At 43.5% G+C, this 16562-nt stretch overlaps 1 protein-coding gene across 2 annotated transcripts in view; it reads left to right on the top strand.

Moving 5' to 3' along the window:
- tmcc3 (transmembrane and coiled-coil domain family 3) overlaps nucleotides 1-16562 on the top strand; it is a 35747-nt gene that overhangs the window by 6938 nt on the left and 12247 nt on the right. Inside the window, exon 1 of one of the 2 annotated variants that reach the window (XM_017411484.3) lies at nucleotides 13661-13929. The exons of the other annotated variant lie outside the window; for it this stretch is intronic. Within the exon in view, the coding sequence (XP_017266973.1) occupies nucleotides 13927-13929 (3 nt within the window). The 5' untranslated portion in view covers nucleotides 13661-13926. Of the gene's footprint in view, nucleotides 1-13660; nucleotides 13930-16562 lie in introns of those variants that run through there. 2 annotated transcript variants of the gene reach the window in all.

Here is a 16562-nt window from a genome sequence, read left to right as displayed (position 1 = left end):
ATATTTAGCATGTAGCTGTAACAATTACATGTAATTAGCTAAATGTTGTAAAAAGTGACATCAGAAAATCAACACTACATTTTAAAACAGTGTTTGAAGCTAAATGTGACAAAATTTAGGCATGAATTTTGAGCACAAGCTCCTTTACAAACGGCGCCCCATAATTTAGTAACATAAAAAGAAAGAAAGCATGTTGTATTTATGTACTTATTTCTGCCTAAAAATGGAATCTTATAATGTTGGTCTATTAGCTATATGTAGGCTAGCAACTGGTTACTTAAAAGCAAAAGAAGCATGTTTTATTTGTTTATAAACTGAAATGTAACAAAAACAAATACTTGCTGTTTAACTGTAGGTTAGCCTCAAAAAAGAATAAAGAAAATGTGTTTCACTGTGTTAAAAATAAAATATAAAAACAACTAATTAGCTGCATTTAGCTCTAACGCTAGGTTAGCCTAGCATTGGAGCTTAGCATCTTCTTATGATAAGAAGAAGGTGTGTTTTATCTGAATAAAAACTAAAACAAAACAATGTACTAAATGGCTGTAGGCTAGCCTAATCAAAAACATGAAAGCTAAAAATAAAAAAGAAACAAAAGAAAAAAGGAATCTTAAAAATGTAGCCTAGCTGGATGTAGGCTAGCTAAACTGGATAAAGCAAACAAAACATGTTTTATACTGAAACATAAATACATTAACAGTGTATGGTTGTACGTTGAACTAATTGAATAACATTTTAAAAAGTGTTTTTTATTTATTTTAAATGTAATACAAAGATTAGCTGTCTCTGTAGCTGTGATGCTACGCTAGCCTAATTAATAATAAGGCCATCCATCAATGACAAAAATATTTCAGCACTTGAACAGACTTAGCAGAATATAAACCCATTCAATAGTCAACATTTTCAATTTTGTCTTACTGTGTTGTTGGATTTTTTTTCTGCAGCTGTGTTGATGTTATTTATTTATCTTTTTGTGCAATCAGCGAATGCCTTGCTTGACGTCTGATATGATGGAGTCTTGATTAGGATTTGTATTTCAGGAGCTGAAACCTTCCAGTCTTTATCTAATCTAGGCATCTGTGTCTTATGTCACTGTTAGAAGGAAAATGAAGAAGTGCTTTTTCTCGAAATAAGACATAAATATGGAGATTGTTATAAAGAAAGCGTGCTGAAAACAAACGGCTCAATTAGCTGCGACTGTTCTGTTGATTGTGTTAAAGTTAGACTTCCCTTCATCAGTCACCCAGCGTTAAGTATACGTTAGTGTTTTTTTTTTTGAGGTTCTGACATTTCGAAGGCCAGACTGTTGAACTGCATCCTTTTATCTCTCTCTGACCTCTTGTTTAATGTCACACCTTGGTCTTCATCCCCTCGCTCTGTACGCCGACGCAGCTCGACGGCCGTCATTTAGGCTTGAAATAAAGCTAATTCTCCAGAGAGAGGGACCCGAAACCTCTCGGAGAGAAGACAAAGGAGCCGAAATGTCACAAGCTGCCGGCGCGGGTGGGCAGCGACTTGGCCGCGCGGGCGGAACGGAACGACACATGAAAAGCGTGCTGGTGTCTCGCTGAAACCTCCCCTGCACACTTTCAAAGCGTGACCCGTTTGATATTTATTTCAAACGGCCCGGCGGTCCTATGAAAGCGCTCGGATGCTCCTCGGCTCGCATCAGCTCGCGTTACAGAGCTGAGCTAAAAGAATAAAGCTCATCTAAAACTCCCTCACATGCAGGACGTATACATATTTAAAGGTACTCCCTGCAAACTATGAAATCAAACATAAAAAAGTCTATCCTGAGCTATATCGAATGTCGCAGTTTGAAAGAATTTACTCCAGTAGTTTGGAGACAGCAGATTGAAATGCAATTCAGAAATGTGGGTCCGCAGTCAATGTAAACAAAGCTCTTGGCTGGATCTGCAGGAACCTTAACGGCAGACTTTACTCAACAAATCTGAAGGTAAACACGTACCGGCGCTTCAAAACGGTCGGACTGCTTGATCCCAAACAGCTCTTCCGCCACTGTTGATCTATTTTCTGTCCCTTCGGCTGTTTAAGTAGCTAAACAAATGCATGTGGTAGCTGGCAGCTGTTCACAGACAGGCAGTATAAGTACATTATTTTATTCTCATGTCAAATACAAGTGAAATGCACCAGATTGTTTTATTTTCATTAACCGTGTTGAAAATGAGCCTAAACCTGTGCTTACAGATAGTTTGTTGAGTCAAAAAAAAAAGTGGCCTAAAACTATTTTATTCCCATGGATTAAAAACAAAAATATATGTGCTTATACCGAAAATGTGGACCCAGCCTGTAGCTTTGTTTTGTTTCGAGACAAACAGTTAGTGGAGGTCGAGATCTTTGAATTATTGTTTCTGTTTGTTTTTAAAGTTTTGGGTTTTGACACTTTCGCTTTGGGCATCTGGATGAAGCAAGGAGGTCAGGGGCTCCGAACCCAGGGCCGAGGCTTCTCCCTGTCAAGTTTTCACGTTGTCCCGGTGCGTACATGGGCTTTTCTCTGTGCGCTTCAGTGTCACGGAGTCCAAAAACGTGCACGTTGGGCTAATCGGTGGTTGTAGGTGGGAACGCGAGCGTTGTGGCTTGTGGACCTGCGATGGACTGCTGGACCTGTCCAGGATGTACCCCCACCCCGGGGATTTATTCAGCCTGTGTTCACCGTGGTCTGCATTTCACCACAGGCCTCAGCGCGACAGAGTTGTTATCACTGCCATTTAATCCCCTCCCCCCTAAATGAAAGCATAAAAATGCATAATTTAGTTTGTATGCAATGCAGATGTTTGTGCACAACATCTTTATCGTGTTTGTTGACACTAACAGCGTCCCGACGTGGTTTGTGAAACTTGTGAGGCGTGATTACTGGAGGAAAACACTTCGAGGCGAGAGCGGCAGCTCAGGTCTTTTGTGCACGGCAATGAAAAGCATTTTCCAGTGATGGATTGAAGCTGCCGGCAGCTGAAGGCAGGAAATCACAGAGCAGCGAAAAGCTGTTCATCTACCAAAGAGACCGCATACAGAGTGAGAGGGAATGTAGGGAACCTGTTGGAAGCAGGAAATCTTTTCTTAACGTCTTAATTTTCTTTTTCTTATTATTTAATTTGTTTGGTTAGCAATGAAAACTTACCACCTCTACCAGTTTTCGGAAGCGCCAGTTTGCTACAAAAGACGACAGATTAAATGTGCTGATCCAGATTAAGATCCTGATCGCAGTATTTTTTAATAATGCTGCGGCCTCGGTGGAGGTTTGTTCTCTCTGAGAGTTTATTCATTTATTTTTATGCTCTGATTCAGAACTTCAGACTTTGAATGGCAGCAAAAAAATAAGAAAATTAAAAGACCTTTTTTACTGGCCTCCAACGAGTTGAACTTAAAGGGATAGTCCGACGTTTTATGATAGCTTGTAAATAGGTCTTAATTCTGATGAGCTAATGGCTAGTCTGAGTAAGGCCAAGACAAAATGGATTGCTGCCATCTTGAAATTTTACCTCGTCTAAATTTAGTTACAACAAAAAAAAGGGAAGATAAATGAAGGTATAAAATTAGCACTATATTTTTCAAATACAAATGTGTAATGTATCCTTAAATTAAAAAATCTGTGATCATATGCCAACTACCACGTGCTTGTTTGCCTCTGGAAACAGCCGAAGCGACTGAAAATATGTTCTTCACCTACACAGACTACAGCCAGCCTATCGTGAGTCGGTCATGTGACTCAAGCTCCCACTTTGTTTACATTGAGTGTAGACCCGCATTTCAGAACCACAATTAGTATACCTGGAAAAGAAATGCTCTTCTTTAATGTTTTGATTTTATACTTTGAAATGAGTACCTTAAATAGTAGCTCATGTTACTGCTGTTTTATAAACCCCTACATTTTGCATTACATGTTTTGTTTTGTTTGGATTCCCAAACTCCCGCTCCTGCGCTGCTCGTTCAGCAGACCATCTGCTTCTTAAGTTTCAGGTCGCTGTTTTCCTGTCCCCGATGTCGCGGCCCTTGTTATGTAACCGCTGTAAAGGACAGAACCGTGTTTCCAGCTGCGGCTGTGGGACAGAACCTCCATCTTTCTGCTGCTGAGCTTCAGCTTCAAATTTACCGCTGACCCCCTTTTAAAACACAGCGACCCCCCACCCCCNCACCCCTTCCCGCTCGTCCATTCAATCCAAGCGACCCGTTGATTTAGCTCTCCTGCTCGGCTGGGAAGAAAAGACACGGCTGGATAGAAAGGAGCCTTAACCCGCCCTTAAAAAAAAGGCTTTTATAGAGTCTGAAAAGAGTTAAGGAGCGTGAGAAGGAGGAAGAGGAGGAGGAGGGGAGCTTGTTCTGGTTGCTTTGAGGGTTTGCAGAAAGGGGAAAAGCAGGAGCTAAAATCTTTAGTGTGAGTTCAGGGAGTTTGGGGGGGAAATTATTTTTAGATGAAAACAAGAATGTTTGATTTGTCTGAGAATAGTGGGTTTGTAGTGCTCTCTCAGGAGACCCTTTCAGGGCACTTACGCAGACAGGGTTGGATTCTCTGTGCAAATCTGTGACCCGTTGGCTTCGTTTTCACACTTTTAGTGTCCCGCTGAACTCACTCAGCCTCAAACGTTCCTGCAGCCACAGGATCAGGGCTCGGCAACAGTTTGTCCAACTCAATCAAACTCACCCTCCCATGCCTCAATATGGACACCTAAAATAAAAGAATTGAATAAATTATTGACATTTATTGGCATGTTTATGTATTGGGACAAAGGGAAATCATTTCTTTAGAAAGGAGACTGTATCTCATTTAAACCACCTCTGATAAGATTTAAACACTGAACTATGCCCGGCTTTCTGTCCTTTCTGTATTTGTGAAACATTAATCATGTAAGTATTCCTCTCTGAACATAACAAAGCATTAAAATGCATCCTGATAAATCATTAAACTGTGCCTTTCTGAATTGCTTCAACTTTTATGAAGTTTTTGTCAATTTAGCTTCAACAAACTTGCTCTTATTTTGTCTTTTTATGCTACTTTGAGATTTTTAGTTAGCTATTTCATACATTTTCTGACAGTTAACCTTTTGCTACTTCTAATTTTTAATTAGCATTTAGCTACTTTCATCTTTAGCCTTTGTTCTTTTTAGCTTTTATCTAGCCTTTTGGCAGTTTTAGCTTCCAGCTACCATTTTGCTGCCTTTGATGTTTAGCTAGTGATTTGCATCTTCTGGCTAGCCTTTAGCTACTTTTGCCTTTTAGCTATTGTTTTGCATCTTTTAGCTAGTCTTTTATTACTTTTAGCTTATATCTAGCCTTTTGATACTTTTAATTTCTAGATACAACTTTGCTACTTTTAGCTTTTAGGCAATGTTTTACATCTTTTAGCCAGCATTTGTCACTTTTACTGTTGCTATTGTTTTGCTAATTTAACTTTTAGCCACCATTTTGCTACTTCTAGCTTCTAGCTAGCATTTGGTTACTTTTAGCCAGCCTTTTGCTCCTTTTGGGCTAGATTTTTTGCTACTATCATTCATCATTTACACAAAACGTTTGCAGAAAAAGCAGTTTGTCTAGTCTTTATGGTGGTCAGAATGACCTGACTCTTATTTCAGAGTCATGAGTCTGAACACAGCTGCACTTTATTTCCCTCCGGCGTCTTGCTTTAATGTGTTGAAATGTTTTGTTTACTGGGGGATTTGAGAGAACATCATCGCTGCGCGGCTGGAAGTTGGAGTAACGAGGCGGCTCGCTGATCACCGGGTCCAACCGAGCCATTAGTTTCACTCCTTGGTCTCACTCTGCCGCAGAGGTTTCCTTCACAAAACATAACCCGAGCAAAGCTGGAATTATAAATATACACATTATTCCTTTGGGTTTCCATCTCATCCAGGCTCAACATTGCAGCCAACCCCAGAGTGTTTGATAAAAGCACGTTAGACCGACTCTTTCTGCCTGTGATACATACAGCAGCTGTCCTTATTCTCTCCTCTCTCCCTCACAGCCTGTTTATATGAAAATAAACATCATTAGTTAGCCAAGAGAAGGGGAAGGGAAGCTGTTTGAGACAAAGTTTTAAGCGACATTTCAGTCGGAGGCAGACAGCGCGCTGCATTTCCCGTCACCATGGCGACCCGAGCTCCCAGCTGATGGATGTTTGATGTTCGGCGGACTCGTCCCTGCTCTGTTTACACACTTTGGTGGATGGATTTATTAAAACTTCCCCGCACATCTCAGAACGGGACAAAAGTGGGCTTGTTGCGGCTTCTCCGGAGATTGAAAAGTCTGGTGATTTAGATCAGTCTCATCTGATGGCACGACCCACGACTGCAGAACGAAGCTGCGGGATCACGTCCAGCTCAGTAGAAAGTGTGTGTGTGTGTGTGTGTGTGTGTGTGGGACACTGTTGGACATAATGTCTAATTTGAGAAGACACTCAGTACATAACTGAATAGAAACCCTACTTCATTGACTCCCAGTGTAAGGCCTGATTACACTCATAGCACAGCAGCTTAAATGCTGCTTATTAGCTCCACCAAGGACCGTATGTTTTCAGTAGCGTCTGTCTGACTGTCTGTCTGTCTGTCTGTCTGTCTGTCTGTCTGTCTGTCTGTCTGTGGGCAACATTACACAAAAAGTTATGAATGGAATTTCAGGAAGCGTCAAACATGGAACAAGGAAGAAGTGATTACATTTTGGTGATGATTTGGTCAAAGTTTAAGGTCAAAGGTCAAGGTCACAGATCAACCCGTGCTCTAACTCTGCAGCTGGACACCTCATGGGTTGAGGGTGATCACTGCTGATTTCAAGGTCCTGGGGTCAAAGGCCACCATTACAGTTGACCTCGTGCTCTAACGCTACAGCAGTGTAATGTAGGGACGTCAAACTGCACAGCTGGACACTTCATGGGTCAAAGATCGGTGAGTCATGCACGCTTTCCGTACCGCCATGGGAAAGCATGTGTTCTGTAAGGGGCGACTTTTAGACAAATGAAATCAGGGATGAGGGATACGAGCTGATTGTTTTAGGGTCGGATGTTCAGTATGACAGGAGAAGTTGAGAAACACGGGAGAAGTGTGAAGGAAGTACTAGAAACAGGAAATTTGCGTTCTGACAGTGAAGATAATTATGTCTTCTCCCTATTTGGCACCAGAGATAAAAAGAGGAGTTATGCAAACACATCCACCCAGCAGCTGGTTTTCATATTCTGCTGCTGTGATTTACAGGATATCAACACGCTCCCCACAGCAGCCACCGAATGCACGTTACGATGACATCAGCACATGTTTTAGCTGATAAATGCATGTCGGAACATGTCATTTACTCCAGAGCCCAATGAACGAACCTCCCTGGATCTCTAAAAGATGAATTAAAAGTTTCATCTTTGAGGTGTTAGAGGTGTCTGCGGAAAGTGTGTGTCTTTGCGTTGGAGCTTTCATGTCTGAACACACCGCCTGCCCTGGAGACTTTCGCTGCAGAAAAGGCAGCGAGCTGCGTTGCGTTTCTGAGCTCTCGGTTTCAGTTCTGACTTTTATCCGCCACTTTGGTTTCCCACCCCTCCCCTTACGCTCACACACGTCGTACACTGTTAATCATAGCTGTCGGGAAGACACAGGAACCAATACTGGCTGCTGGGCTTTAATTTCACCGAAAGGGAACGCCTGAGGTGTTTAATCAGAAATCCGGTGTGCAGAATGTGTACAGAAACTGAGACCGCGAAGGTTGACTTTGGACACAGTATTCCTTTTGAAGAAACACATAAATTGTGTTTATAAAAGCCTAAAATGCCAAACCAGTGCCTGCTACAATCCACACAGAGGCCACAAAGCCTCGTAGTGCGAGTCTTGCTCTGCATTTCATCATGCAGTTTTCTTCTTTTTGTTTTTTTTTTTTTTTTTCTTGCCTCTGCTTCACATTGCAGGGGAGTACATATCTGAAGAGGGACGGCTAGATTAGCTGCGCCGAGTTCTTTATCGCCGTTTGGCAGGTTGTCTGCACATGCTCAAGCTTACTGTTCATTAGCTGGCATCAAATGTGGCTCCGTTTGGAGTCCAGGATGCATCATTGGCTGCAGGAAGCTTGGCCCGGGAGGCTAAATATTCACAGCCTAACAATACTTAAACATGAACTTTGTGACTTCTAACAACCCTTACTGAGTGGAGATGGTCCTTCTTGCTCAAACAAATCAAAAAAGGCTCCTAACAGTAAAACCAGATGATCAATTCAGATTCTGACACCACAGTCTGGAGATGTTTCTCAGCTGGAGGAAGCAGCTTCTAATGAATTCTCCCCACAAACAGGGCTGGTCAGACGAGCTCAGTGTTCCAAGATGTTGCCTAATTTGGGAAATGTGGCTTTTAGGCGATGATTAGGGACTCTGTGTTTTCTGCGTTCAGCTGCAGGTAGTCGTCACAGAGCCGGTGTTTGATGTTGGTTATGGGTGGAGTGTCACTGTTTGCAGCGTTTGCGTTTGTCTACTGCACTTCTTGTTTAATTCCTTATCTTTGCCTCGGTTTGTTTCCGTTGGTTTTGGTTCTCCCTTGCCCACCTGTAGTTAAGTTACAGCACCTGCAGCGGGGTGAGTCATTATCCTCCTTCAGCAGCAGAAATACATCCCGGTTTCCACGCTCCTCGTCTTGGAGGCTTTTTGATGCCCTGTAACGTTTAGCCTCCTCCAAGGAGGTTATGTTTTCAGTAGCGTCTGTCTGTCTGTCTGTGGAAAACATTACATAAAAAGTTATGAACACATTTTCATGAAATCTACAGGAAACGTCAAACATGGTGCAAGGAAGTGTGATAATCTTGCCTGTGTTTTGCCATGCCATGCCTCTTGCTAATCATCATCATTCTCGTCACCTGTGTCCTCAGCTAATTACCTCCCCTACACCTGGGCTGGGCCCTATATATTCTCCTCCTCTGCTCTTCTCCAGTGCCAGATTATGAAAGCCCAACAGCAAGTAATTCTCCAGCGTTCACGGACTGACTTCTTGTGCCTTGACCCTGCTCTTGCCTTTTGGATTTTTCCCCATGCTTTGCCCCTGTCGGATACTTGCTGGTTTTCGGATTTCTGGACATCGACCCCTGCCTGTGACCTGGATTTGGATTTCTCGCCTGCCCCACTGTTACCGTTGCTTGACTCTGGATCTCCCGGCTTCGACCCCCGCCCATCTGACCAAGAGTTACGTTCTGCCCCCGCGGCCTACCTTTCGGTGACGCTAGTTCACACATCCGCTCCTGGACTTCGTTCCGCCGCTACCCTGCAGGGATCGTGTCTCGGTTCTCCCCACACCATCATCCAGGTCAGTGTAACCTTCTCAGTCTGTGGTTACTTCCTGGTTTACGTGAGGATAACGAAACCATCTTGTCTCTTCTCAGTGCGGCGATCAGAGGCCCTCCTGCTACGCTTAGCATTCTCCTCGCTGTTCAATAAAGACAAGTTAACTGTCAACTCCTGTGTCTGGGCTGAAATTTTGGGTCCGCTATCCGACTCTTGTCAGGAAGAAGTGATTACATTTTGGTGATGATCCGGTCAAGCTCACAGATCTGCCCGTGCTGGACACCTCATGGGTCAAGGGTGATCACTGTTGATTTCAAGGTCATGGGGTCAAAGTTCAACATCACAGTTGACCTAATGCTCTAACTGTGCAGCAGTGCACAGCTGGACACCTCATGGGTCAAAGATGGTGCTTTTTGATTTCAAGGTCACAGGTAACCCCTTTGTTAAAAACTTCTCTCTGCTCCGGCATGTGACCCTTCTGTTTCCTCCACCAAGGAAGTTCTGTTTCCGGTTGTTTCTGTTGGTTTGTCTGTCTTGTTAGCAACGATCAGGTAAAAACTAAAGAGCAGATTTGGAAGAAATGTTGGGGTTGTCCCAGAAGGATGTAGTGTTTTTTTTTTTTTTTTAATCACTTGCTGTAGCAGCAGCTTTGTGGATTCTGTTTCACGCCCATCTGTTTAAAGTCCTTATTCATGTGAGCTAATGCAGAAACCTGATGTTTGCTATCTAACATTCCTATCCACATACAGAAACTAACAGGTTTCACTGAGCATGTGTGGATTATAACTGTTCAGATATAAAACAACAAATCATCATTTTTCTTTGTTCCAAAAGCCAGAGTTCTTGTGTTCCTGATAACCAGAAATCCAAACAGCAGGTTTCCTCAAAATTTTCAGAACATCCTGATCTTGAAAAGAAGTCCAGCAAGCGTAAATACTCCCAACCAGGATCATTGTACGAGGCGTTCCTGGTGCTCCCGGGGTCAAACTCGATGTCACGGCTGAGATAGAGACAGGAAGCAGTGCAGGAAGTCTATAAAGAACGCAAGCGCTGCTGATGGGGAACAAGAACAATGGCCTCTTGCGGTTATAACAGCGCAGAACATGTAGATGCATGCAAATGCTCTACCCCTTGATGCAAACAAGATTTTCTTTGTTATCCACTTTGTACGATAAATACAAAATTCTTCCAGCTGCTGTTACAACACTCGCAACAAAAACAAAGAGCAGAAACCGTGTAAGGAAAATCTAAAAGCACGTCATGATTCAGCAGTGAGAACGCTCTAAATTGTCTCTTTTTGCCCACTTTTTTCCCCGAACGTCGCTTCAGTTTATTGAGGTCTGCAGACATTTGTTTTAAGGTCAGTCAGGTCGAGGTCTGGACTTTGATTGGACCATCACAGCTCCTGAATTCTTTTCTTTTTCAGCTATTTTGTTGTTGTTTTTCTTCTGCTGTGTTTGGAATCATGGTCCAATTCGAGCCAACCTCCAGCTGTCGGACAGGCGGCCTCACATGACTCGCTGTAGCTGCAAATCATCACTCCTCCACCACCGTGCTTAACAGTTGGTATGAGGTGTCTGTGCTGATGTGCTGTGCTTGGATTGCACCAAATGTGTGCCTGTGCGTTATGGGTATACAGCTCCACTTTGGACTTGAGTCTGAGAAGTAACTCTTGGGTTTTTTTGTCATTTCTCTGAGCATTGCACAGTCTGACCTCAGGGTGAATTTCTTGGGACGTCCACTCCTGGCAAGCCTGGCGTCAGTCTTAAATGTTCTCCTACTTGTGAACAATCTTTCCCTCTGCAGAATTTATGCACTCAGGGAATGACCTTTACCCTTCCCAACTTATCTCTAAGAACCTTGCTGTTGTCTTCCCACCTTGGCATTGTCTTAACGTGTTCACACACACCTGCATGCTCCAGAGCAGCAGGTGTTCTTATTTTTATCACACTTTTTTTTTTTCAGTTTTGGCTCAGTTTTCTTTAACTAAATAGTGTCACAGTGTAATATTGTCTCTGATGTTTATTTTCCTGCATAAAACCCTCAAAGTGAACGATCTGGCGCATATTAAAAGCCGTACTGTGGTAAAATCAAGTAGAATTCACAGCACACGTGTTTATTTGCTCTCAGGGATTGAAAGCAGGCAGGAAGAGGGGTTTTGTAACGCTCTCCTGGTGTTGTTTTCCACTTTTACTCCCTCACAAGCACCCATTAGAGAGCCGCTCCTAATGGCACTCACAGGCTGAAAAGTTGTTTCCTGGGAGCCCACGTGCGATGATTTCTCTGAACTGAATCAATCTGAAAGTGCAATGAGCGTTCCAATTTGCACCTTAATTAAATGCCGCAGTTAACTCTCAGTCTGCTGCCTTTCATTCGCCCTCGTAAAGATGGATTTTATACGTTAGCTCCCAGGAGAAATGGGTCGGGCAGGATTGAGGCTGCGAGGATTTATGACAGCTGAGAGAGAGAGGTGTGTGTGTGTGTGTGTATGGCAGAGCCGTCACACAGAAATGCAAAGAGCGTCTTCAAGATGCACTCAGGGCCCTCCACAGAAACAACACGACTGACTCAGCTGGGATTGGATTTAAACATTTCGGCACTGGAGTGTTTTTTTTTTTTTTTTCTTCAGTCCTGCAGGCAGCTTCAGCGCCAGGTGTCAGCTCTGCTGTCCCTCGGGCTGAATCACCGTAACCCGTCAACGCACTCCTCCCCGATGATTAACAGGCGTCTGACTCAGCCGCCGCTCTGCTGAGGTGGACTTCAGGTCCACGCGCGGACTAAAAGAGGAAAAAGAAAAGTGGCAAAGAGCGACAAATGCACGGGCGATGGCAGGTTCGAGGCGCAGTGTCAGCCGGAGGCCTCGTCTTCAGAGGATGAATTGTTAATGCACGTTTGGCCGGGCCCCCGGATCAGGTGACAGGGCCCACTAACTAAACTAATTGGTGTCTTTATCAGCCGGGCCAGATGAGAGGCTGCTGGGCCTTTAAATCATTTACGACTCGAGCCCAGTCCTGCGTGGAGTAAAAAGCTGGTCCCACCTGTTTGAGCCGTCAGATTATCTCCGGGGCCCCTTTGAAGATCGAGGTGCTTCATTAAAGCCCAAATTGTGTTGTCATCTTAACACAGATGGGGAAACAAATACTCTTAGTAACCTGTGATCTTTTAGTGTTACTTCTGTGCCAGTTTCTGTCGCAGTTCAACGCTCAGGAGGTCAGTCTGCCTTTGCCATCTTGTTTGCATTTGTTTCTAATCCAAAGGTCTAACGTTCCTGGAAGAAATGTCTTATGAATGACTCTTTCTTGAGTCGTAGACACTTGTCTTCTGATTGCTTTCTGAAAGTCTCAGTAGAGTCCGTCGTGTGGTTCATGAGATATTTCGCTAACAGACGAAGTGGGTCGGCACCGGCATTTACTGCTGAAGTTTGAAGCGAAGATATTGCGCAGCGAGTAGAGCACGGAGTACGGGTTGTCAGACACTCTCAACTATCACCACACCGAATTTCAGCTCAGTATCTGTAAAACTGACTGAGTTATAGCCGTTTTTGTGTTTGCTATTAATGATTAGTTGTGGCGGCCATCTTGAATTAGATCGACTCCGAATGGTAATCAGTTATAGAGATATTTTCAGTTCCTTCAAAAACAGTTGATTTGAACTCGACTTCAGCGCTCTTCCTCTGTTTTTGTCCTCTAATGCTACCTTTAGCTTTTAACTAGCCTTTTGCTCATTTTAGCTACTGTTCTGCTACTTTTAGCCAACCTTTAGCTACCTTATAGCTGGCCTTTTAATATTTCTAGTTAGCCTTATGATACTTTAGCACTTAGCTAGCGTTTTGCTAATTTGATCCTTTTAGCTCCCATTCTGCTTCTTTTACTTTCTAAATATTGTTTTGCTACATTTAGCTTTTAGCTCCTGCTTATAACCTTTAAACAGCTTTTGATACTTCTAGCTAGCATTTTGATACTTTTAGCTAGCCTTTTAAATGTAGGTTTAAGATGGGATTTTGCTACTTCTAACCTTTAGCTATTCTTTTGCTTCTTTTAGTCTCTTGTTATTGTTTTGCTGCTTTTAGCTAGTCTTGTGCAACATTTAGCTTTTAGCTAACCTTTTGCAATTTTAGCTTTAGCTAGCATTTTGAACCTGTACTTCACAGGCTTTTTCTATGATTTGCATATGCTTGGATTATTTTTTCCCCAATCTCCACCTATTGTCACATTATCCTTTACTTTTATTTTGAAAAGAAACAGGTGAAATAGATGACTTAATCTAGTGGAGCCGTGAGATCCAGATTTTCAGTTTATGAATTATTACGTGTGGGTGTGTTCGATATGCCCCGCGGCCCCTCCCTCCAGTCTGCAGCGGTGGGCGGAGCGTAAGCGCACAATGTGCTTGGCTGGCTCGCGGGGCTTACGGTGGACTACCGCGGCGGGCTGGCGTAGAGAGGGACCGCACCTTCACCGCGGTCGGTCGGGTTCCAGCGGCGGCGGCGGCAGCTTCTGTGGGAGCAGTCATGGCATCTGTTGCGCCGGCGTTAGCGACGTTCACTTTTCTGCAATCCGACGGGAACGGAGCGGGACGCCGAATCCGAACCTCCTGCTGATTATGTGCGGAACTGGTTCTGTTGCCTTGGAGAAAAGTTTCTCAGAAGTAGGGATACAGCCACTCCAGCGGCGGTGAGAATGGTAAATATGCGTTTTCTGCCGGAGTCGAAGTTAGCGAGCACGAGCTAACAGCCGTTAGTTTACCAACGGCTGCAAAAAGAGCCGTTTTCAGCGTCTAATTCACGTTCTGCTGCTGCTCACCGTGTTTACACAGAGGCGTTAATTCATTGAAAATGTCTAACAAATTATTAATATCATGTTCAGGTTATTTTTTATCTTTAAAAACTGTCTTACCGTCGAGTTTTTAATTTTTTTTGCGAGCAGTTCCCATGAATTCCCCTTCTCCAACAAACATCTTTTCCAGGCAGCTGCTTTGTACGGGTCTGCGCGCGCTGTGCTTGTGCGGAGGCGCGCCAGACTTTATTGACAAAAAGTGTTTTTTCTGTTTTTTGTTACAAAAGCTCTCCCAGCAGCTGCATCTTTTTATATTTATCCACTCCTTACGAACCCATCTGCGATTTGGCATACATTTAACACTCCTAAATCCCTCCTCATTGGTACTAAACGAGGTATTATTCCTTTATAAACGTGTGTTCATCTGTTTCCAAACATCTGAGCAGACCACTATCTTGTCCTGATGTTTGAGAAGTGTTTACATGGAGATCTGTTTGCATCAAATATGTACAGGCACTAAAGGGGGAGCCTTATTTCAGGAGCAGGTTTATGAGTCTGTGCAGGTTATTTCAGCAATGTCTTTGACATCAAGTGTGTGATGTTTAGTAAGGTGATAAAGAGACACAAGGGGGCCAGTGGACCTACAGACATCCTGTTATGTGTGGCACGACTGCCACTTACGCTCGTATGTTTTGCCTCCTCCAGGTTGAGGGACAGAAACAACAGATTCCTCCTTGACCCACTTCAGAAATCCACTCCGATGGAAAGCGGTGGCTTTCGTGCTGCGAGTTAAAGGGTTCTCAAATAGGTGCAGTTTGCGCTCTCTTCAGTTTCACCTGGTTTGAAAAGAGTCGGCGTAAGAGCCGGGATGCTCTTCCCCTTACACCTGGGAGCAGTTTGTTTCCGAGGCGTCCCCGGTGAGGCCCGAGTTTGGCTGTTTCTATGATAAACAGCAACAACCCTCGTAACTTCAAGTCCGTTTGACCCGATGGACGCGGGAGGGTGAAAAAAGGCCAGCTTTGAGCTCACACAGGTGTGTTTGTTCCACTCTAGAGACGTTCAGACACGTCTTCCTATCAGCCGAAGCCAGGAGACGCGTGTGTTTTTGATCCAGAGGAAAAGGACAGGGGGCAGGGGCGCGTTTCCCTCGAGGCCGCAGTGTGTCTCGCAGGCTTCTTAAAAGACAGATTGTCTTTTCCAGGCTTTAATTCCCATCTCTCCACACACCGGCAACAAGAAATTACTCAAGGCGACTAAAAATAGCCGCACGACTGGATACGATAAGTTTGGCTCACGCCTTTGGTTTGTTTGGTTTGGAAACGGCTTCTAATGCCCCGAAACACCAAGAAGAGCTTCTCTTCAACACCTTTTATTGCTCTGTTTACAATCTGTTGCCTTATTTAGCTCTGTTTAGCGAATTTCCTACAGCCTGGACAGGAAGTTGGAGGTAAATAAAAAAAGGCAAGAGACGCAAAGGTTTACGATGAAGTTTGACATGTTTGGAAATAACGAGCTTGTCTGTAAACACAACCTCAAATGACCAACAAACGACAAGTTTTATTTTATTTTATGAAACACTCAGAACAGTGCTTTCGGAGGCTTGTTGTTTTTGCTTATATATGCTAAAAAATGACTTAACAACAAGTTCTTCGTTATTTCAGACTGGTATTTTAAAAAGTAATTATGTTGAGAAGCTTTAGGTGAGTGCTTTATTTATTTTTGTGACATAAAATGAAGTTTTCGGTCAATTTTGTCAAAACAGGGACGTGTATTTCTAGCAAAACTCTTCGAATTCGTCTCGTAATGTTAAAATTTATTTAGTCTTTTCTGAATATTTCAAACCGTTTCTCTCTAACTCTGGGATGAAACCAAATAATCCCAACCACTTTTCGAGATGATTTCACTTTCCTGGTGGTTTGACTGCGTGTTAAGTTCATTATGTTGTTCCACGGAGATCTGAGAGCCGTGTTTCGTTCTGTCATCTTCAGTGAGCAGAATAACAAATAACGTCTTAAGTCTAAGGGATGGGCAGTCGGTGTTCTTGAATAAAAAAAACCAAAACATCACAACTGTTTTCGCCACAAAAAAAGCAATAATTCATTTAAACCACTGCCCAGCCCTGTCTTAACTTCACTAAAGAAGCATGAATTGGACACATTTTATGAACAGAGCTTTATGAAATGTGAAGCTTTCTTCTTTTTCTTCGTTTAATTTTGCCGTCTTGATCCTAAAAACTCACTCGAAACGCCAACAGAGTCAACATTTTACAGTGTCATAAACAGTAAGATGGAAAAAAAGGCTGCAGGTTGGTTTGAAGCGAAAAGCCTAATTAGTTTTGGAAGTGAAATCGAATTAACTGGTGTTGTTTTTTTTTTTACACACTTCAGAGGTTTTTCTACGTCTAATATGACTAAATGTTGCGGTAGGAGGATGGGAGCTGACTCGGCCCGCTTCGCCGGCGACCACGGCGAGGCCGCGTCTAGTCACTCGCGTCTGTTGTCAGGGCGACCGATGGAATGCGATTCCCCCCCCCCCCCCCC

This window comes from Kryptolebias marmoratus, linkage group LG18, assembly GCF_001649575.2.
Source record: "Kryptolebias marmoratus isolate JLee-2015 linkage group LG18, ASM164957v2, whole genome shotgun sequence".
Classification (NCBI taxonomy): Eukaryota; Metazoa; Chordata; class Actinopteri; order Cyprinodontiformes; family Rivulidae; genus Kryptolebias; species Kryptolebias marmoratus.
This window is presented reverse-complemented; position numbering and strand designations above follow the sequence as displayed.